Source organism: Rhinoraja longicauda, chromosome 7, assembly GCF_053455715.1.
Source record: "Rhinoraja longicauda isolate Sanriku21f chromosome 7, sRhiLon1.1, whole genome shotgun sequence".
Taxonomy (NCBI): Eukaryota; Metazoa; Chordata; class Chondrichthyes; order Rajiformes; family Arhynchobatidae; genus Rhinoraja; species Rhinoraja longicauda.
In genome coordinates this window covers 3278117-3300975 of record NC_135959.1, presented here as the reverse complement: position 1 = coordinate 3300975, position 22859 = coordinate 3278117, and the positions used below count along the sequence as shown (strand labels likewise).

General features: G+C 51.5%; 1 protein-coding gene across 4 annotated transcripts in view; it reads left to right on the top strand.

Annotated features, from left to right (window-relative positions):
• gdpd5b (glycerophosphodiester phosphodiesterase domain containing 5b) overlaps positions 1-22859 on the top strand; it is a 158121-nt gene that overhangs the window by 109123 nt on the left and 26139 nt on the right. For all 4 annotated transcript variants that reach the window (XM_078401985.1, XM_078401983.1, XM_078401984.1 and 1 more), the window contains exons 4-11: positions 1614-1707; positions 3153-3212; positions 4490-4588; positions 5955-6048; positions 7436-7581; positions 17614-17696; positions 19127-19277; positions 20197-20418. In XM_078401985.1, coding sequence (XP_078258111.1) covers positions 1614-1707; positions 3153-3212; positions 4490-4588; positions 5955-6048; positions 7436-7581; positions 17614-17696; positions 19127-19277; positions 20197-20418 — 949 coding nt within the window. The remainder of the gene's footprint in view (positions 1-1613; positions 1708-3152; positions 3213-4489; positions 4589-5954; positions 6049-7435; positions 7582-17613; positions 17697-19126; positions 19278-20196; positions 20419-22859) is intronic.

The following is a 22859-nucleotide window of genomic DNA, read 5'->3' as shown; positions in this document are numbered from 1 at the left end:
CCTTCCATTGACTACGTCTACACTTCAATAGTGTGTGTGGGATAGTGTACGTGTGCGCGGGGATCGCTGGCCACCGCGGACTTGGTGGGCCTGCACCTCATCACTAAACAAATCTCAACTCAACCAACCTCCCATCCACTGACTCCATCTACACCTCACGCTGCCTCGTCAAGGACAGCAGCATCATCACGGACCAGTCTCACCCCCGGTCACTCCCTCTACTCCCCTCTCCCATCGGGGCAAGAGGTACAGAAGTGTGAAAACGCACACCTCCAGATTCAGGGACAGTTCCTTCCCGGCTGTTATCAACTGTCCTCTCACCAACTAGAGAGCTGTCCTGACCTCCCATCTACCTAATTGGAGACCCTCGGACTATCATTAATTGGACTTTATCTTGCACCGAATGTTATTTCCTTTATCCTGTATCTGCACACTGTGGACGGCTTGCTTTTAACTGCGTATTGTCTTTTTTCTGACTGGATAGCGTACAACAAAAAAAAGCTTGTCACTGTACCCAGGTACACGTGGCAATAAACTAAACTTAAGCTACACTTAAGCGTGCACTTAATCTCACACTTAACCTCACACTTACAATAGACAACAGACAATAGGTGCAGGAGTAGGCCATTCGGCCCTTCGAGCCAGCACCACCATTCAATGTGATCATGGCTGATCATTCTCAATCAGTACCCCGTTCCTGCCTTCTCCCCATACCCCCTGACTCCGCTATCCTTAAGAGCTCTATCCAACTCTCTCTTGAACGCATCCAGTGAATTGGCCTCCACTGCCTTCTGAGGCTGAGAATTCCACAGATTTACAACTCTCTGACTGAAAATGTTTTTCCTCATTTCAGTTCTAAATGGCCTACCCCTTATTCTTAAACTGTGGCCCCTTGTTCTGGACTCCCCCAACATTGGGAACATGTTTCCTGCCTCTAACGTGTCCAACCCCTTAATAATCTTATACGTTTCCATAAGATCTCTTCTCATCCTTCTAAATTCCAGTGTATACAAGCCTAGTCGCTCCAGTCGTTCAACATATGACAGTTCCCTCCATTCCGGGAATTAACCTAGTAAACCTACGCTGCACGCCCTCAATAGCAAGAATATCCTTCCTCAAATTTGGAGACCAAAACTGCACACAGTACTCCAGGTGCGGTATCACTAGGGCCCTGTACAACTGCAGAAGGACCTCTTTGCTCCTATACTCAACTCCTCTTGTTATGAAGACCAACATTCCATTGGCTTTCTTCACTGCCTGCTGTACCTGCATGCTTCCTTTCAGTGACTGATGCACTAAGACACCCAGATCTCGTTGTACGTCCCCTGTTCCTAACTTGACACCATTCAGATAATACTCTGCCTTCCTATTCTTACCACCAAAGTGGACCTAAGCTTACACCTACGCACACACCTCAGCGCGCACCTACGCGGGCACTTATGCAGTCCTAGCCTGCCCAACCTCTCCCTGTCGCTCAGGCCTTCGAGTCTTGGCAACGTCCTGGTAAAATCTTCTCTCGGCACTTTGAAATGTGGTGGAAATGTTGAACAAATGAACATCTGGACCACGTCTGGGTTAACGTGGCAGCGGTCGGTCTCCCTCGTCTTTTTCAGGTACATGTACAAGAGGAAAGGATACTGGAATGACTGGTCGGTTCCAGTTTTGGCGTTGGCTGGAGCAGGGTTCACATACGTCACCTTTTTACAGGTATGTCACAGGTAGCGTTGCCAACTGTCCCGTATTAGCCGGGACATACCGTACATTGGGCTAAATTGGTTTGTCCCGTGCGGGACCGCCCTTGTCCAGTATTAGGCCCGGGGGCGCTGTAGGCCCGGACATTGTAGGCCCGTACACTGTAGGCCGGGGGGCCACTGTAAGCCTGGACAGTGTAGGCCCGGACACTGTAGGCCCGGACACTGTAGGCCCGGACACTGTAGGCCCGGGGGTGTAGGCCCGGACAGTGTAGGCCCGGACACTGTAGGCCCGGACACTGTAGGCCCGGGGGTGTAGGCCCGGACAGTGTAGGCCTGGACACTGTAGACCCGGACACTGTAGGCCCGGGGGCCACTGTAAGCCTGGACAGTGTAGGCCCGGACACTGTAGGGCCGGACACTGTAGGCCCGGACACTGTAGGCCCGGGGGTGTAGGCCCGGACAGTGTAGGCCCGGACACTGTTGGCCCGGACACTGTAGGCCCGGGGGTGTAGGCCCGGACAGTGTAGGCCTGGACACTGTAGACCCGGACACTGTAGGCCCGGGGGCCACTGTAAGCCTGGACACTGTAGACCCGGACACTGTAAGCCCGGACACTGTAGGCCCGGGGGCCACTATAAGCCTGGACAGTGGAGGCAGAAAGAAGACAGGAACGGGGTACTGATTGAGAATGATCAGCCATGATCACATTGAATGGCGGTGCTGGCTCGAAGGGCCGAATGGCCTCCTCCTGCACCTATTGTCTATTGTCTCTGGTGCTGTGAGGCAGCTGCTCCACCCGCTGCGCCACCGTGTGGGAGTTGAAGTGTTTCAGCAACCGGGAGATTCACTTTATAGACAATAGACAATAGGTGCAGGAGGAGGCCATTCGGCCCTTCGAGCCAGCACCGCCATTCAATGTGATCACGGCTGATCATTCTCAATCAGTACCCCGTTCCTGCCTTCTCCCCATACCCCCTGACTCCGCTATCCTTAAGAGCTCTATCCAGCTCTCTCTTGAATGCATTCAGAGAATTGGCCTCCACTGCCTTCCGAGGCAGAGAATTCCGCAGATTCACAACTCTCTGACTGAAAAGGTTCTTCCTCATCTCCGTTCTAAATGGCCTACCCCTTATTCTTAAACTGTGGCCCCTTGTTCTGGACTCCCCCCCAACATTGGGAACGTGTTTCCTGCCTCTAATATCATATCATATCATATATATACAGCCGGAAACAGGCCTTTTCGGCCCTCCAAGTCCGTGCCGCCCAGCGATCCCCATACATTAACACTATCATACACCCACTAGGGACAATTTTTACATTTACCCAGCCAATTAACCTACATACCTGTACGTCTTTGGAGTGTGTCTGAAAAAGTTTTTTCCTCATCAGGCTTTCCTCAGCCTTTCCTTTCGATAGGCCGAGACCCTCGCCTCGTGTAATAATGGCTGTTCTTTTCAGTTTTTAGCACTATGTCACATCACTGTGGGACAACAGATGAACCTGTACTGGATGCACAAAGTAAGTCTGAAAGGCACCGAGACGGATGCTGAACTCTGCAGGACTTTGGTCGGGCCACTCCCGGAGTGTTGCGCGCAGTTCTGGCCTTGGGGAGGATGTGGAGGCTTTGGAGAGGGTGCAGAGGGCAATGAAGGTCCCGGAGTGGGGAGAACGCTGTTGGCGAGGGGGGAGGGGGGGGGGAGGGGGAGAAGGACAAGGAGGGTAGGGGGGGATTTGTAACTTTGTCAGCGGCCTTGCTGGTCGCAACCCTTCCTCGGACTGAAAGCGGAGGTGGAAATGGGTTGGGGTGGGGTGGGGGGGTGGAAGGAGTAAACTGGAGGGGAGAAACGGTCAGCAACAAAGCAGGGCCGGCAACTGATGACCTCAGGAAGAGTGGAGCCCCTTCCCACCTAAACCACCCCCTCCCCAGGTACTTTCCCCTGCAACCGCAGGAGATGCAACACCTGTCCCTTTACCTCCCTCCCCCCTCGACTCCATCCAAGGACCAAAACAGTCTTTCCAGGTGAGTTAGAGGTTCACCTGCACCTCCTCCAACCTCATCTACTGCATCCGCTGCTCCAGGTGTCAACTTCTCTACATCGGCGAGACCAAGCGCAGGCTCGGCGATCGTTTCGCTCAACACCTCCGCTCAGTCTGCCTTAACCAACCTGATCTCCCGGTGGTTCGGCACTTCAACTCCCCCTCCCACCCCCAGTCTGACCTTTCTGTCATGGGCCTCCTCCGTTGTCAGAGTGAGGCCCAGCGCAAAGTGGAGGAACAGCACCTCATATTTCGCTTGGGTAGTTTACACCCCAGCGGTATGAACATCGACTTCTCTGACTTCAAATAGTCCTTGCTTTCCCTCTCTCTCCATCCCCTCCCCCTTCCCAGTTCTCCCACTGGTCTTCCTGTCTCCGACTACATCCTATCTTTGTCCCGCCCCCCCTCCCCTGACATCGGTCTGAAGAAGGGTCTCGACCCGAAACGTCACCCATTCCTTCTCCCCCTGGGAACCCTTCTCTCCCAGGGTTTCTCCGGAGAGAAGGAATGGGAGACGTTTTGGGTCAAGACCATTCTTCAGACAGATAGGTTCTCGATTAGTACGGGTGACCGGGCTTCTGGGGAGAAGGCAGGAGATTGGGTTTTTTGAGAGGGAGAGATAGATCAGCCCATGATTGAATGGCAGATAGACTTGATGGGCCGAATGGCCTAATTCTGCTCCTATCACTTATGAACGGCCTGTTTTTGCTTCTATGTTGCGTGTTCCACACAGCCTCTCTCCCTCTCTGCTCATGCAGGTTGCACTGATGATGGTCTTGGCGAGCCTACTCGTTGCCATGGCCTCTGTCAACCAGATGTGGAAGGAGGAATGGGACATCATCCTCATCTCGTTTCAAGTTAGTGTTAACCCCCCCCCCCCCGGTAACCATGCTTCAGGGGGGCGATCTCGGGGCAGGGTTCGGCCATTCGGCCCGTCAAGTCCTCCCCGCCATTCGACCGCACTGGGCCTCTACTCGCTGGAGTTCACCTAGAATGGCCGAGTAGACTTGACGGGCCGAATAGACAATAGACAATAGGTGCAGGAAGAGGCCATTCGGCCCTTCGAGCCAGCACCGCCATTCAATGTGATCATGGCTGATCATTCTCAATCAGTACCCATTCCTGCCTTCTCCCCATACCCCCTGACTCCGCTATCCTTAAGAGCTCTATCTAGCTCTCTCTTGAATGCATTCAGAGAACTGGCCTCCACTGCCTTCTGAGGCAGAGAATTCCACAGATTCACAACTCTCTGACTGAATCTTTTTTGCCTCATCTCAGTTCTAAATGGCCTACCCCTTATTCTTAAACTGTGGCCCCTGGTTCTGGACTCCCCCAACATTGTGAACATGTTTCCTGCCTCTAACGTGTCCAACCCCTTAATAATCTTATACGTTTCGATAAGATCCCCTCTCATCCTTCCAAATTCCAGTGTATACAAACCTAGTCGCTCCAGTCTTTCAATATACGACAGTCCCGCCATTCCAGGAATTAACCTAGTAAACCTACGCTGCACGCCCTCAATAGCAAGAATATCCTTCCTCAAATTTGGAGACCAAAACTGCACACAGTACTCCAGGTGCGGTCTCACTAGGGCCCTGTACAACTGCAGAAGGACCTCTTTGCTCCTATACTCAACTCCCCATAACCCCTGACACCGGTACTAATCAAGAATCTATCTGACTCCACTGTAAAAATATCCACTGACTTGGCCTCCACAGCCTTCTGTGGCAAAGAGTTCCACAGATTCACCACCCTCTGACTAAGGAAATCCCTCCTCGTCACCATTCTGAAGGAACGTCATTATAAATGAGGCTGTGCCCTCTGGTCCTAGACTCTCCCACTAGTGGAAACATCCTCTCCACATCCACTCGATAGAGCTGTTAAGGATAGCGGAGTCAGAGGGTATGGGGAGAAGGCAAGAACGGGTTACTGATTGAGAATGGTCAGCCATGATCACATTGAATGGTGGTGCTGGCTCGAAGGGCCGAATGGCCTACTCCTGCACCTATTGTCTATTGTCTATTGAAAGATTGGAAAGACTGGGTTGTATTCACTGGGATTGAGAAGGATGAGAGGGGATCTCATAGAAACATATAAAATTATAAAAGGACTGGACAAGCTAGATGCAGGAAAAATGTTCTCAATGTTGGGAGAGTCCAGAACCAGGAGTGACTAACTAACTAACTAACTAACATCTGTGTGATTTTCTCTCCCTTAAACCAGGCCACCGCGCCGTTTTTGCACATTGGCACCGTTGCTGTGGTTACGCTGCTGGCGTGGCTGGTCGCCGGGCACTTTGCTCGGACGGAGAGAATCGGTACGTACCATCCCCACCGCTCCAAGCCCGTGGGCGCAATGAGTCAAGTGTGGGTCAGGGTCCCGACCCGATTCGAAACGTCACCCATCCTCGTTCTCCAGAGATGCTGCCTGACCCGCTGAGTTACCCCAGCACTCTGTGAAACGTCATCTATCCATGTTCTCCAGAGATGCTGCCTGACCCGCTGAGTTACTCCAGCACTCTGTGTTCTTTCTTCTGTTTAATTGTCATGTGCATCATCTGAGTCTGGCACAGTTGGTAGAGCCGATGCCTCAGAGCGCCAGAGACCCCGGTTCAATCCCGACCACGGGCTGTGTGGATGTGTGGAGCTTGCACGTTCTCGTGGGTTTTCTCCGAGTGCCCCGGTTTCCCCTAATGTCCCAAACATGTCACACTCTAAAGACGTACAGGTTTGCATGTTAAATGTGTAAGAAGGAACTTCAGATGCTGGTTTAAACCGAAGATAGACACAAAAAGATGGAGTGACTCAGTGGGACAGGCAGCATCTCTGGAGCGAAGGAATGGGTGACGTTTCGGGGTCGAGACCCTTCCTCAGTCTGAGCAAGGGTCTCGAGCCGAAACGTCACCCATTCCTTCTCTCCAGAGATGCTGCCTGTAACGCTGAGTTACTCCATCTTTTGTGTCTATTTTCAGTTTTGTAGGTTAATTGGCTTCAGTAGAAATTGTAAAATCGTCCCTCGTGAGTGTGTGTGTGTGTAAGTGTGTAAGTGTGTGCGTGAGTGTGTGTGTACGTGTGTGTGTGTGTCCCTAGTGTGTGCAGGATAGTGCTAGTATGCGGGGTGATCGCTGGTTGGCGTGGAATCGGTGGGCCGAAGGTCCTGTTTCCGCGCTGTGTGTGTGTTTTGTGGCTTGTGTGTGTGTGTATGTGTGTGCGTGCATGCTTGCGTGCCTGCGTGTGTGCTTGCGTGTGTGCGTGCGTATGTGCGTGTGTCCTTGTGTGTGCGTGTGTGCCTGCGTGTGTGTGTGCGTGTGCGCGTGTGTGTGTGTGTGCGTGTGTGCGTGTGTGTGTGTGTGTGTGTGTGTGTGTGTGTGCGTGTGTGTGTGTGTGTGTGTGCGTGTGTGTGTGTGTGTGTGTGTGTGTGTGTGCGTGTGTGTGTGTGCGTGCGTGTGTGTATGTGTGTGTGTGTGTGCGTGTGTGTGTGGCGTCTGTGCGTGTGTGTGTGTGCGTGTGTGTGTGTGTGTGTGTGTGTGTGTGTGTGCGTGCATGTGTGTGCGTGTGCGTGTGTGTGTGTGGCGATCGCTGGTGGGCGCGGGCTCGGTGGGCCGAAGGTCCCGTTTCGGCGCTGTGTGGGTGCGCGTGCCTCCGCTGTAATCTCCTCTGTGTGCCCCCGGGAGGTACTGACGGCCGGTATCTGTTTGCTCCCAGTTTTCCAGGCACTGCTCCTCATCCTGTACGTGGGAGTGCTGCTGGCTTTCTACCTCCTCCCGCTCGTCATCTACTCTCCCTGCATCATGAACAGGGAGGATCTCGGCCCGAGGCCGGACATCATCGGGAACAGGGGCGCGCCCATGGTATGTCGGCTCAGCAGTCGTGGCTGGGACAGGAACGGTCCGGTCCGCTCCACTCCACTCCCCCTCAGTGACCGGTCGGCAGCACAGTGGGGGATTGTCACACTAGACCAAGTGGACCCGTTGGGCCCAAACCTCTCCTGCATTGGTGCAGCACCCTCTCCTCCCCACTCACCCGCCCCTTCCCCTCCCCCTCCCTTCCCCTCCCTCCCCCCTCCCCTCTCCCTCCCCTCTCCCCACCCACCCCCTCCCTCCCTCCCCCCTCCCTTCTCCCCACCCACTATCTCCCCCTCCCCTCTCCTCCTCCCCACTCCCCCCTTCCCCTCCCCCACTCCATCCCCCTCAACCCCCCCTTATCCTCCCTCCCCCTCCCCTCCACCCCTCCCTCCCCATTCCTCCCCCTCCCTTCCCCTCCCCCATCCCTCCCCCCTCCCTTCCCCTCCCTCCCCATTCCTCCCCCCTTCCCTCCCCTCCCCTCTCCTCCTTCCCACTCCCCCCTTCCCCTCCCCCCACTCCATCCCCCTCCACCCCCCTCCCTCCGTCCCCCCCTCCCTCCCTAGGAGATAGATTTAAACTTTAAAATGTGAATAACTTTAAAAATATAACACCAATTTCAATGAAACTTCTTCCATTGGCACCAAAGGGACGACGGTGAGTACGGTGGGCCTGACACTGTCGCACTATCGTGTACAGTTTTGTCTGTAGTTCAGGAACAAACAAACAAACAAACGAGAGTCTTAGTATATAGATGTCCCAGGTAGAACAATGAAATTCTTACTTGCTGCAGCACAGCAGAATATGTAAACATAGTACACCATAAATAATAATAATAATAATAATAATAATAATAATAATAATAATAATAATAATAATAATAATAATAATAATAATAATAATAATAATAATAGTCTATTGTTCAGAGCTTATTTGAGGTTGCAGTGTTTAACATAGATACTAGAGGAGCAAGATGGACCACATTAAACTGCATCTGCCCACTCACTTCCACCATTCATGGGTCTACCTCTCATTCTTGGGTCTACCTCCTAACCCCATTCTCCTGCCTTCTCCCCATAACCCCTGACACCCGTACTAATCAAGAATCTGTCTATCTGCCTTAAAAATATCCACTGACTTGTGGCCTCCACAGCCGTCTGTGGCAATGAATTCCACAGATTCACCGCCCTCTGACTAAAGAAGTTCCTCCTTTCTAAAGGCACGTCCTTTAATTCCGAGGCTGTGCCCTCTGGGCCTAGATTCTCCCACTAGTGGAAACATCCTCTCCACATCCACTCTATCCAGGCCTTTCACTATCCGGTAATTTTACCACCACCCCCCCCCCCCCTCGTCCTTCTAAACTCCAGCGATTGCAGGCGGCACGGTGGCGCAGCGGGTAGAGCTGCTGCTTCACTGCGCCAGAGACCCCGGTTCCATCCTGACTGCGGGTGCCCTCTGTGCGGAGTTTGCACGTTCTCCCCGTGACCCGGCTGGGTTTTCTCCGGGTGCTCCGGTTTCCTCCCGCACTCCAAAGACGTGCAGGTTTGTAGGTTAATTCCCTTGGGGTAAAAATAGTCTCTGGTGTGCGTAGGGCAGCGTTAATGCGCGGGGATCGCTGGTCGGCGCGGACCCGGTGGGCCGAAGGGCCTGTTTCCGTGCTGTGTCTCTGAACTGAACTAGACACTCGCCCATTCCCACTGAGATTCAGGGCAACGCTTTAAACGCTTCCTGCAAAAACAGCGTGGAGTCTCCGCTGCCTCTCAGCTGCTCCTCCTGGGATCGAGAGAGGCTGTGTGCTATTTTTAATACCTGGTACCCATAAGCAAGAAGCCAGCAGCTGGAATGTCTCCGTAACAAGAGAGAAGCCATTATCCTGATGCAGTCAACGACATGAGCAAGGTTGCCAATGGAGGCTCGGACATGTTCTGCTTCATTCTCTGCAAGGGTCAGACACACACAGAGTGAAGCTCCCTCCGCCCCGCCCCGTCACACACACACACCCCACACACACACATACATACACACACACACACACACACACACACACACACACACACACACCCCACACACACACACACACACACACACACCCCACACACACACCCCACACACACACACACACCCCACACACACACACACACACACACACACACACACACACACACACACACACACACACACACACACACACACACACCCCACACACACACACACACACACACACACACACACACACACACACACACACACACACACACCCCACACACACACACACACACCCCACACACACACACACATACACACACACACACACACACACACACACACACACACACACACACACACACACACCCCACACACACACACACCCCACACACACACACACACACATACACACACACACACACACACACGCACACACGCACACACACACACACCCCACACACACACACACACACACACACACCCCACACACACACCCCACACACACACACACACACCCCACACACACACTCTCACACACACACACACACACACACACACACACACACACACACACACACACACACACACACACACACACACACACACACACACACACACACACACACACACAACAGGTGCGGGAGAGGCCATTTGAGCCTTCGAGCCAGCACCGCCATTCATTGTGATCATGGCTGATCATCCACACTCAGTAACCCGTGCCTGCCTTCTCCCCATATCCCTTGATTCCACTAGTCCCCAGAGCTCTATCTAACTCTCTTTTAAATTCATCCAGTGAATTGGCCTCCACTGCCCTCTGTGGCAGAGAATTCCACAAATTCACAACTCTCTGGGTGAAAATGTTTCCTTTCACCTCAGTTTAAAATGGCCTCCCCTTTATTCTTAGACTGTATGGCCCCTGGTTCTGGACTCTTCCCAACATTGGGAACATTTTTCCTGCATCTTGCTTGCCTAGTCCTTTTATAATTTTATATGTCTCTAGAAGATCTCCTCTCATCCTTCTAAACTCCAGTGAATACAAGCCCAGACTTTCCAACCTTTCCTCATATGACAGTCCCGCCATCCCAGGGATTAACCTGGTGAACCTACGCTGCACTGCCTCAATAGCAAGGACGTCCTTTCTCAAATTAGGAGACCAAAACTGCACACAATGCTCCAGATGTGGTCTCACCAGGGCCCTGTACAACTGCAGAACGACACCCACAGAGTGAAGCAACCTCCACACCGTCTCATCACACGCACACAATCCCAGGATCAGACACACACAGTGTCTGAAGAAGGGTCTCGACCCGAAACGTCACCCATTCCTTCTCTCCCGAGATGCTGCCTGTCCCGCTGAGTTAGAAACATAGAAGATCATTGCAGGAGTAGGCCATTCGGCCCTTCGAGCCAGCACCGCCATTCCATATGATCATGGCTGATCATCCAGAATCAGTAGCCCGTTCCTGCTTTCTCCCCTGATCCCTTGATTCCGTTAGCCCGAAGAGCTAAATCTAACTCGTGTTACTCCAGCATTTTGTGCCTTACCTCTGTGTAAACTAGCATCTGCAGTTCTTTTCTACGCAGAGTGAAGCTCCCTCTTCACTGTCCCAACACATCCCTGTCCCGCCATCCCAGGGATTAACCTGGTGAACCTACGCTGCACTGCCTCAATTACAAGGATGTCCATCCTCAAATTAGGAGACCAAAACTGTATACAATACTCCAGATGTGGTCTCACCAGGGCCCTATACAACTGCAGAAGAACCTCTTTACTCCTATACTGAAATCCTCTTGTTATGAAGGCCAACATGCCATTAGCTTTCTTCACTGCCTGCTGTAACTGCACGCCAACTTTCAGTGACTGGTGTACAAGGACACCCAGGTCTCGCTACACCTTCCTCTTACCTAACCCGACACCCTTGAGATAATAATCTGCCTCCTTGTTTTTGCCGCCAAAATGGATAACCTCACATTTATCTACGTTAGACTGCATCTGCCACGCATCTGCCCACTCACTCAACCTGTCCAGGTCACCCTGCAACCTCCTAACATCCTCTTCGCAGTTCACACTGCCACCCAGCTTTGTGTCATCTGCAAACTTGCTAGTGTTACTTCTAATTCCTTCATCCAGATCATTAATATATATGGAAAGGTTTAGAGGGATATGGGCCAAACGCAGGCAGGTAGGACTTGTGCAAGATGGGGCACGTTGGCCGGTGTGGGCAAGTTGGGTTGAAGGGCCTGTTTCCACGCTGTATCACTCTGGGACTTTTAAGTACAGATTAGATACCGCCAAGCTCCCACCTCAAGAAAAGGACAGGTTTGGATGATGCAAAGATTCATTTCTTCGCAGCACGGTGGCGCAGCGGTAGAGTTGCTGCCCAATGCAGCGCCTGAGATTCAGGTTCGATCCCGACTACGGGCGCCGTCTGTACGGAGTCTGTACGTTCTCCCCGTGACCTGCGTGGGTTTTCTCCGAGATCTTCGGTTTCCTCCCACACTCCAAAGAGACGTGCAGGTTTGTAGGTTAATTGGCTTGGTGTAAATGTAAAAATTGTCCCTAGTGTGTGCAGGATAGTGTTAGTGTGCGGGGATCGCTGGGCGGCGCGGACCCGGTGGGCCGAAGGGCCTGTTTCCACGCTGTATCTCTAAACCTCCTGTGAAATATGTAATCTATATACTAAAACTCTCGTTTGTTATCTTGTTTGTGACTGAACTTCAGCCAAAACGACACACGATAGCGCAACAATTTTAGGCCCACCTTACTCGCCATTGTCACTTTAGTGATAATGCAAGCAGTTTTATTGAAATCGGTGTTATGTTTTTAAAGTTATTCACATTTTTAAGTTTAAAAGGAGGGGGAGGGGGGGGAGGGGGGAGTGGGGGAGAAGGGAGAGGGGAGGGGGGGGGAGAAGGGAGAGGGGAGGGGGGGTTGAGGAGAGAGGGGAGGACGGGAGGACAGGGTGCTGCACCAATGCAGGAGAGGTTTGGGCCCAACGGGGCTACTTGGTCTAGTAATAATAATAATAATACATTTCATGTGTATTGCGCTTTTCTGGAAACTCAAAGACGCTTTACAGAGTAAGTAAAACATAAAAATAAATAAATAAACGAACAAAAAAAAAGGATGAATAAGGTGGGGCGACGGTCAGTGATTGAAGGCAGTGTTGAACAGGTGAGACTTCAGTGATGTTTTGAATGTGGTGAGTGAGGAGGAGTCTCTGATGGTCTGAGGTAGTGAGTTCCAGAGGGTGGGAGCAGCGATGGAGAAAGCCCTGTCCCCCCCAGGATCTGAGTTTGGTCCGGATGGGGGGGGACAGGAGGTTAGCAGCAGCAGAGCGGAGGGTGCGGGTGGGAGTGTGTCTGTGGAGGAGGTCAGTCAGGTAGGATGGGGCCAGGTTATGGAGGGCTTTGTAGGTCATGAGGAGGATTTTGTACTGGATTCTCTGGGGGATGGGGAGCCAGTGGAGCTTGTAAAGGACGGGGGTGATATGGTCACGGATCGGGGTGTGGGTGAGCAGACGGGCAGCGGAGTTCTGGATGTATTGGAGTTTATTGATGATTTTTGAGGGTGAACCATAGAGGAGGCTGTTGCAGTAGTCCAGACGGGAGGTGATGAAGGCGTGGATGAGGGTTTCTGCAGCTGTGGAGGAGAGGGATGGACGGAAACGGGCGATGTTTTTGAGGTGGAAGAAGGCTGTCTTTGTGATGTGTTTAGTGTGTTTGTCGAAGGAGAGGGTTTGATCAAAGATGATGCCAAGATTCCAGTAAATAATTAAATTCAGTGGGAGGGTAAACAGAGCGGGTAATTGTGGCATGAGCAGAGATTCCAGCGTGGAAATATTTTATCATCATCATATCATATATATACAGCCGATTTGCATGTTTGAGGAAGGATATTCTTGCTATTGAGGGCGTGCAGCGTAGGTTTACTAGGTTAATTCCCGGAATGGCGGGACTGTCAAATGTTGAAAAACTGGAGCGACTAGGTTTGTATACACTGGAATTTAGAAGGATGAGAGGGGATTTTATCGAAACGTATAAAACTATTAAGGGGTTGGACACATTAGAGGCAGGAAACATGTTCCCAATGTTGGGGGAGAACCAGGGGCCACAGTTTAAGAATAAGGGGTAGGCCATTTAGAACAGAGATGAGGAAAAACTTTTTGAGTCAGAGAGTTGTGAATCTGTGGAATTCTCTGCCTCAGAAGGCAGTGGAGGCCAATTCTCTGAATACATTCAAGAGAGAGCTAGATAGAGCTCTTAAGGATAGCGGAGTCAGGGGGTATGGGGAGAAGGCAGGAACGGGGTACTGATTGAAAATGATCAGCCATGATCACATTGAATGGCAGTGCTGGCTCGAAGGGCCGAATGGCCTTCTCCTGCACCTATTTTCTATTGTCTATTGTCTATTGTAAGTGAGCATCCTCTGCCACCAGGTGGACATGGTGAGTATTGCAGGTGATTTCAAACCTTGTCTTTTCTTCACAAAATGCTGGAGTTAACTCAGCGGGTCAGGCAGCATCTCAGGAGAGAAGGAACGGGTGACGTTTCGGGTCGAGACCCTTCTTCAGAAAACATGCTCAAACCTCGTCTTTGAGGCACTGAGGTGCGGGGTTGATGTTTGGACACTGGGTGGCAGCAGCGAGGCGGTGAGATCCCTCCCAAATCCAAAGACAGACTCAAAATGTGGGCAGGGGGGCCACTCCTAACTACAAACACGGTGGTTGCATCGGCCATCTTCTATGGAGTGTTCTGCCAGAGCAGCAGCGTCTCAGCGGCTGGAGGGGAAGAGACTCGACAAGCTGGATGGAAAGGCCAGCTCTGTCCTGGGTTGCCCCCCTCGACCCAGTGCAGGCGGTGGGAGAGAGGAGGATGATGGCAAAGTTAACATCGCTGCTGGACAACGACTCCCACCCCATGCAGGGCACTGTCACTGCACCGAGTAGCTCCTTCAGTGACAGACTCCTTCACCCCAAGTGCGTGAAGGAGAGATATAGGAGGTCCTTCCTTGCTTCCCGCCGCTGTGAGACTGCACAACCAGCACTGCTCCCAGCAGACGAGTCAACAGACCAGTTAACAGTAACAGTAAAGAAAAACGCAGTAAATGATGACAATTATCCTTATCTTTATTTTTATTTATAATGTGTGATCTCTTGCTATCCACTTTGCTGCTGTAAAACACTGCAAATTTCCCCGGTGTGGGACGAATAAAGAAATATATTATATTATTAATATTATTATTAAATGCTGGAGAAACTCAGCGGGACAGGCAGCATTTCTGGAGAGAAGGAATGGGTGACGTTCAGAGTCTGAAGAAAGGTCTCGACCCGAAACGTCAAACATTCCTTCTACCTATCCCTTTCATTTGCAGAACCAGGGGCCACACAGTCTAAGAATAAAGGGGAGGCCATTTAAAACTGAGGTGAGAAAATACTTTTTCACCCAGAGAGTTGTGAATGTGTGGAATTCTCTGCCACAGAGGGCAGTGGAGGCCAATTCACTGGGTGAATTTAAAAGAGAGTTAGATAGAGCTCCAGGGGCTAGTAGAATCAAGGGATATGGGGAGAAGGCAGGCACGGGTTACTGATTGTGGAGGATCAGCCATGATCACAATGAATGGCGGTGCTGGCTCGAAGGGCCAAATAGCCTCCTCCTGCACCTGTTTTCTATGTTTTCTATGTCTATGTTTTCTAAATGCTGCCCATCCCACTGAGTTACTCCCAACGTTTTTGCGTCTATCTTCGGTTTAAACCAGCATCTGCAGTTCCTTCCTCCACCCGACCTCCGAAATCCCTTTGGCATCTTCTATACTCTGAAGAAAGGTCCCGACCTGACACGTCACCTAACTATGTCCTCCTGACCCACTGAGTTATAGAGACTTTGGTCTACCAATTGTGCTTGAGTTTGACTGGAATGTATTGACTTTAGACTTAGAAACATAGAAACATAGAAAAATAGGTGCAGGAGGAGGCCATTTGGCCCTTCGAGCCAGCACTGCCATTCAATATGATCATGGCTGACCATCCAAAATCAGTACCCCGTTCCTGCCTTCTCCCTGTATCCCTTGATTCCACTGGCCCCATGAGCTCTATCTAACTCTCTTTTAAATTCAGTACCCCGTTCCTGCTTTTTCCCCGTATCCCTTGATTCCTTTAGCCCCAAGAGCTGACCAGATACAGCGTAGAAACAGGCCCTTCAGCCCACCGAGTCTGTGCCGACCAGCGATCACCCCTTGCACTAACACTATCCTACACACACTGGGGACAATTTGCAATTGGCAGAATTTGACCTACAAACCCGCACATCCTTGGAATGTGGGAGGAAACCGGAGCACCTGGACAAAACCCACGCAGGTCACAGGGAGAACGTACAAACTCCGTACGGACAGCCCCCGTAGTCAGGATCGAACCTGGGTCTCTGCCCTTCGCTTCTAAAGCAGCAACTCTACAGAATTCGGCGCAAAGGTGGTCTCATGTGCCCAGGTTTAGCCCGTGTTCCACGAAACCTTTCTCATCCAGGTACCTGTCTAAATATTGTTTAAATGCTGTTAAAGTACCTGCCTCCGGCAGCTCATTTAAGCCAAAATTAAAGATTGTTTAGTTTATGTTTGCCACATGCATCGAGGTACGATGAAAAGCTGTGTATTGCATGCTATCCAAACAGGTCAGATAACACTGCACATAAATACCATCAAGACAAACTCAAGTCCAATAGGTAGAGCAAAAGGGGGAGATACAGAATGTATTTCCCAGCATTGTAGCGCATCAGTTCCACAGACAAAGTCCACTGTCCGCAATGGGGTAGAGGTGAATCGGACAGTGCCCTAGCTTATGGAAGGGCCGTTCAGAAGCCCGATAACAGAGGGGGAAGATGCTGTTCCCGAGTCTGGTGGTGCGCGCTTTCAAACTTCTGTATTTTCTGCCAACGGGGAAATACTAGACGTAAATACAGTCAAGTCAAACACGTCAAAGCGGCAGGATGGCCCAGTGGTAGAGTTGCTGCCTTACAGCACCGGAGACCCAGGTTCGATCCTGACTACGGATCAATGGAATGTTGGCCTTCATGACAAGAGGAGTTGAGTATAGGAGCAAAGAGGTCCTTCTGCAGTTGTACAGGGCCCTAGTGAGACCGCACCTGGAGTACTGTGTGCAGTTTTGGACTCCAAATTTGAGGCAGGATATTCTTGCTATTGAGGGCGTGCAGCGTAGGTTTACTAGGTTAATTCCCGGAATGGCGGGACTGTCAAATGTTGAAAAACTGGAGCGACTAGGCTTGTATACACTGGAATTTAGCAGGATGAGAGGGGATCTTATCGAAACATATAGGATTATTAAGGGGTTGGACACGTTAGAGGCAGGAAACATGTTCCCAATGTTGGGGGAGTCCAGAACCAGGGGCCACAGTTTAAGAATAAGGGGTAGGCCATTTAGAACGGAGATGAGGAAAAACTTTTTCACAGAGAGTTGTGAATCTGTGGAATTCTCTGCCTCAGAAGGCAGTGGAGGCCAATTCTCTGAATGTATTCAAGAGAGAGCTAGATAGAGCTCTTAAGGATAGCGGAGTCAGGGGGTATGGGGAGAAGGCAGGAATGGGGCGCTAATTGAGAATGATCAGCCATGATCACATTGAATGGCGGTCGGTGCTGGCTCGAAGGGCCGAATGACCTACTCCTGCACCTAATGTCTATTGTCTATTGCTGTCTGTACGGAGTTTGTACGTTCTCCCCGTGACCTGCGTGGGTTTTCTCCGAGATCTCCGGTTTCCTCCCACATTCTGAAGACGTGTAGGTTTGTAGGTTAATTGACTGGGTAAATGTAAAAATTGTCCCTAGTGTGTGTAGGATAGTGTTAATGTGCGGGGATCGCTGGGCGGCGCGGACCCGGTGGGCCGAAGGGCCTGTTTCCGCGCTGTATCTCTAAATCTAAATCTTATATGTTTCAATAAGATGGTGTCGTAACTCCAGCGCATTGGGCCTATCTTTGGTGCAATCCAGCATCTGCAGTTGCTTCTCCTCTGCCTCATGGATGACATGTCCTGTGCCTTCCTCCCCAGCTTGCCCCGGAGAACACGCTGATGTCCTTCCGGAGGGCGGTGGAGCAGCGCGCAGACGGCCTCTTTGTCAACGTGACCATCAGGTGGGTTGTGCAGCCCCCGGTTGTCGGTGAGATCAGGGACCCTGTGCACCCACACAGGCCTGAGCCCCCGGGGTGAGGTGGGTGGGTCAAGCTAGGGCCTTACTCCCTGAATACATCGGACTGCGGACGGTTCAACAGCCCCGACCGCGGGTGAACAAAGAGGAAGATGGTGGAACTTTATTACAATAGACAATAGGTGCATGGATAGGACAGGTTTGGAGGGATATGGACCAAACGCAGGCAAGTGGGACTAGTGTAGACAATAGACAATAGACAACAGGTGCAGGAGGAGGCCATTCGGCCCTTCGAGCCAGCACCACCATTCAATGTGATCATGGCTGATCATCCACAATCAGTACCCCGTTCCTGCCTTCTCCCCATACCCCCTGACTCCGCTATCCTTAAGAGCTCTATCCAGCTCTCTCTTGAAAGCATCCAGAGTATTGGCCTCCACTGCCTTCTGAGGCAGAGAATTCCACAGATTCACAACTCTCTGAGTGAAAAAGATTTTCCTCATCTCAGTTCTAAATGGCCTTCCCCTTTATTCTTAAACTGTGGCTCCTGGTTCTCAGCCATGACTGTGTTGAATGGCGGTGCTGGCTTGAAGGGCCGAATGGCCTACTCCTGCACCTATTTTCTATGTTTCTATGATTCTGAATGCGGCCTCACCAATGGCCTGTCCAACTGTAGGTCCTCATAGAGTCAGAGAGTGATACAGTGCGGAAACAGGCCCTTCGGCCCAACTCGCCCACACCGGCCAGCATTGACCTAGCTACACTTATTGAAACGTATAATATTATTAAGGGGTTGAACACGTTACAGGCAGGAAACATGTTCCCAAATGTTGGGGGAGTCCAGAACCAGGGGCCACAGTTTAAGAATAAGGGGTAGGCCATTTAGAACTGAGATGAGGAAAAACCCTTTTCAGTCAGAGAGTTGTGAATCTGTGGAATTCTCTGCTTCAGAAGGCAGTGGAGGCCAATTCTCTGAATGCATTCAAGAGAGAGCTAGATAGAGCTCTTAAGGATAGCAGAGTCAGGGGGTATGGGGAGTAGGCAGGAACGGGGTACTGATCGAGAATGATCAGCCATGATCACATCGAATGGCGATGCTGGCTCGAAGGGCCGAATGGCCTCCTCCTGCACCTATTGTCTATTGTCTACCCTAGTCCCACTTGCCTGCGTTTGGTCCATATCCTTCCAAACCTGTCCGATGAATGCACCTGTCCAACTGTTTCTTCAACGATGGGATAGTCCCAGCCTCAACTACCTCTTCTGGCGGCTCGTTCCACACACCCACCACCCTCTGAGGGAAAAGGTTACCCCTGGGGTTCCTGTTAAATCCTTTCCCCCTTCGCACTTGAACCTCCTGCGATGTAATTGTTCTGCTGTTGGTGCGTGTGACAGTCTGGACTCTGTGCCCCGTTGCAGTCACGACGGAGTCCCGTTCATCATGCACGACACCACCCTGCGCAGGACCACCAACGTGGAGGAGGTCTTCCGTAACCGCGCCTTGGACAACGCCGCCACGTTCAACTGGACCGACCTGAAGGAGCTCAACGCTGGCCGCTGGTTTTCTCAGGTGGGTGGAGGTCCCGGGACCGGGTTGGAGGTGGGGGTGGGTCACCCTGACCGCCAGAGGTCTGACCATGAAAGCCACGGGACAGCGTGAACGTGAACGTGCTTCCACTACCGCGCGGAGGTGCAGACGGACTTGGGACTTGGGATTCCCAAAAGGTTAACGTGCAAGTCAGGTTACTTCAAGAGGGCCAGAATTACACAAAAACAGGGATCAAGTCAAGTCAAGTCTATTTGTCACACACACATAAATGTGCAGTGAAATGAAAGATTACCCACAGTCCAACAACAAGAGCAATAAAAATAAGCAACAACACACACACAATCAAACAGAAAGAAACATCCATCACAGTGAGTCTCCTCCAGTCACCTCCTCACTGCGATGGAAGGCCACAATGTCTTTTCTCTTCCCCTGCAGTATGGGGGAGTCCAGAACAAAGGGCCACAGTTTAAGAATAAGGGGTAGGCCATTTAGAACTAGTCGCTCCAGTCTTTCAACGTATGACAGTCCCGCCATTCCGGGAATTAACCTAGTAAACCTACGCTGCACGCCCTCAATAGCAAGAATATCCTTCCTCAAATTTGGAGACCAAAACTGCACACAGTACTCCAGGTGCGGTCTCACTAGGGCCCGGTACAACTGCAGGAGGACCTCTTTGCTCCTATACTCAACTCCTCTTGTTATGAAGGCAAACATTCCATTGGCTTTCTTCACTGCCTGCTGTACCTGCATGCTTCCTTTCAGTGACTGATGCACTAGGACACCCAGATCTCGTTGTACGTCCCCTTTTCCTAACTTGACACCATTCAGATAATACTCTGCCTTCCTATTCTTACCCTGTATGATGGACCGCACTGTCTCTTTCCCGTGTTACGAGTTGAGCCGCTCACGATGTGAATCTTTCCCTTGTCGCGAGGGGCAGGAGGACCCGTTTGGGACGTCGAGCGGGTTGTCGGGCGAGGAGAGGGAGGAGGCCTTGAACCAGTCGCTGTGCCGGCTGGCGGACGTGCTGCAGTTGGCGGCGCGACGGAACCTGTCGGTGCTGGTGGACGTGTGGCGCCCGCCGGCCGGCCACCCCTTCCGCTCCACCTGGATCAACGTCACCCTGGACGCCATCCTCCACTCTGGCATCCCCCAGCAGCTGGTGAGCCCGGGTCGGGCGCCAATCCTTCGCCCCTCGATGCGCGGCTTAGCTTGGTTTAGATTCACAACTCGCGGAAACAGGTCCCCCCCGAGTCCGCGCCGACTAACGATCGCACTAACGCGCACGCTAGAGGACAGTTTACAATTTTTACAGAAGCCAATTGACCTACAAGAGTGGCGCAGCGGTAGAGTTGCCGCCTCACAGCGCTTGCTGCGCCGGAGACCCGGGTTCGATCCCGACTACGGGCGCTGTCTGTACGGAGTTTGTACGTTCTCCTCGTGACCTGCGTGGGTTTTCTCCGAGATCTTCGGTTTCCTCCCGCGCTCCAAAGACGTGCAGGTTTGTAGGTTAATTGCCTTGGGTAAATGTAAAAAAAATTGTCCCTAGTGGGCGTAGGACAGTGTTAGTGTGCGGGGATTGCTAGTCGGCTCGGACCCGGTGGGCAGAAAAGGGCCTGTTTCCGCGCTGTATCTCTAAACCAACACTAACACTATCCTACACAAACTAAGGGACAATTTACAATTTTTACAGAAGCCAGTTAACCTACAAACCTGTACGTCTTTGGGATGTGCAAATAAACCGGAGCACCTGGAGAAAAGTCGGAGATCCCGGAGAATGTACAAACACTATACGCCGACCAGCGATACCGCACATTAACGCTACCCTACATACACCAGGGTCAGGCAAGAGGATCAGAAGTGGCAGGGTGGCGCAGCGGTAGAGTTGCTGCCTTACAGCGAATGCAGCGCCTGAGACTCAGGTTTGATCCTGACTACGGGCGCCGTCTGTACGGAGTTTGTACGTTCTCCCCGTGACCTGCGTGGGGTTTTTCCGAGGTCTTCGGTTTCCTCCCACACTCCAAAGACGTGCAGATTTGTAGGTTAATTGACTGGGTAAAATGTTTTTAAAAACTGGGTAAATTTTTTTTTGTCTCTAGTGTGTGTAGGATAGTGTTAGTGTGCGGGGATCGCTGGGCGGCGCGGACTCGGTGGGCCGAAGGGCCTGTTTCCGCGCTAAAAGAAAAGTGTGAAAACGCACACCTCCAGATTCAGGGACAGTTTCTTCCCAGCTGTTATCAGGCAACTGAACCGTCCTACCACAACCAGAGAGCGGTGCTGAACTACTATCCACCTCACCTCATCGAACTAATCCTACACACGCCAGGGGCAATTTACATTGATACCAAGCCAATTAACCTACAAACCTGCACATTGTTAGAGAGTGGGAAGGAACCGAAGATCTCGGAGAAAACCCACACAGGTCACGGGGAGAACGTACAAACTCCGTACAGACAGCACCCGTAGTCGGGATCGAACCCACAGCGTCTCTGGCGCTGAAAGCGCTGTAAGACAGCAACTCTACCACCGCACCATTATGCACAAGGCCAGCAGCATCATCAAGGACCAGTCTCGCCTCCGGTCACTCCGTCTTCTCCCCTCTCTCATCGGGCAAGAGGTACAGAAGTGTGAAAACGCACACCTCCAGATTCAGGGGCTGTTTCTTCCCGGCTGTTATCAGGCAACTGAACCATCCTACCACAACCAGAGAGCAGTGCTGAACTACTATCCACCTCATTGGTGACCCTCGGACAATCCTTGATCGGACTTTGCTGGCTTTACCTTGCACTAAACGTTATTCCCTTAACATGTATCTGCACTGTAAATAGCTCGATTGTAATCACGTATTGTCCTTCTGCTGACTGGTTAGCGCGCAACAAAAGCTTTTCACTGTACCTCGGTACACGTCACAATAAACTAGACTGAACTCACAGGTTCATCAGTCAGAGGAGCAGAATTTGCCCATTTGGCCCATCTTATAGAGGTGATCTTACAGAGGCAAACAAAATCATTTGGCCCATATCCCTCCAAATTCTTCCTATCCATGTGCCTGTCCAAATGCCTCTTAAACATTATGGTAGTACTTGCCACAACTACACCTCTGGCAGCTCATTCCACACACCCACCACCCTCTGTGTGGAAAAAGTTACCCCTCAGATTCCCATTAAATCTTTCCCCCCCTCACCTTAAACCTGTATCCTCTGGTTCTCGATTCCCCTGCTCTGGGCAAGACACTCTGTGCGTCTACACGATCTATTCCTCTCATGATTTTGTACACCACTTTTAGATCACCCCTCATCCTCCTGCGCTCCATGGAATAAAGTCCCAGCCTGCTCAACCTCTCCCTGTAGCTCAGGCCCTCTAGTCCTGGCAACATCTTCGCAAATCTTCTCCGCACCCTTTCCAGCTCGACAACATCTTCCCTGTGACATGGTGACCACGACTGAACACAATACTCCGGCGATACTAGAATTGTTCTTTTCATTGTGAATTTCCATTTCTACCTTATTATGGCTGAAGAACATGGTCTGGGTGGTTAGCGGGTTCAGTGTAGTTTTTTAATTCAGAGATACAGCGCGGAAACAGGCCCTTCGGCCCACCGAG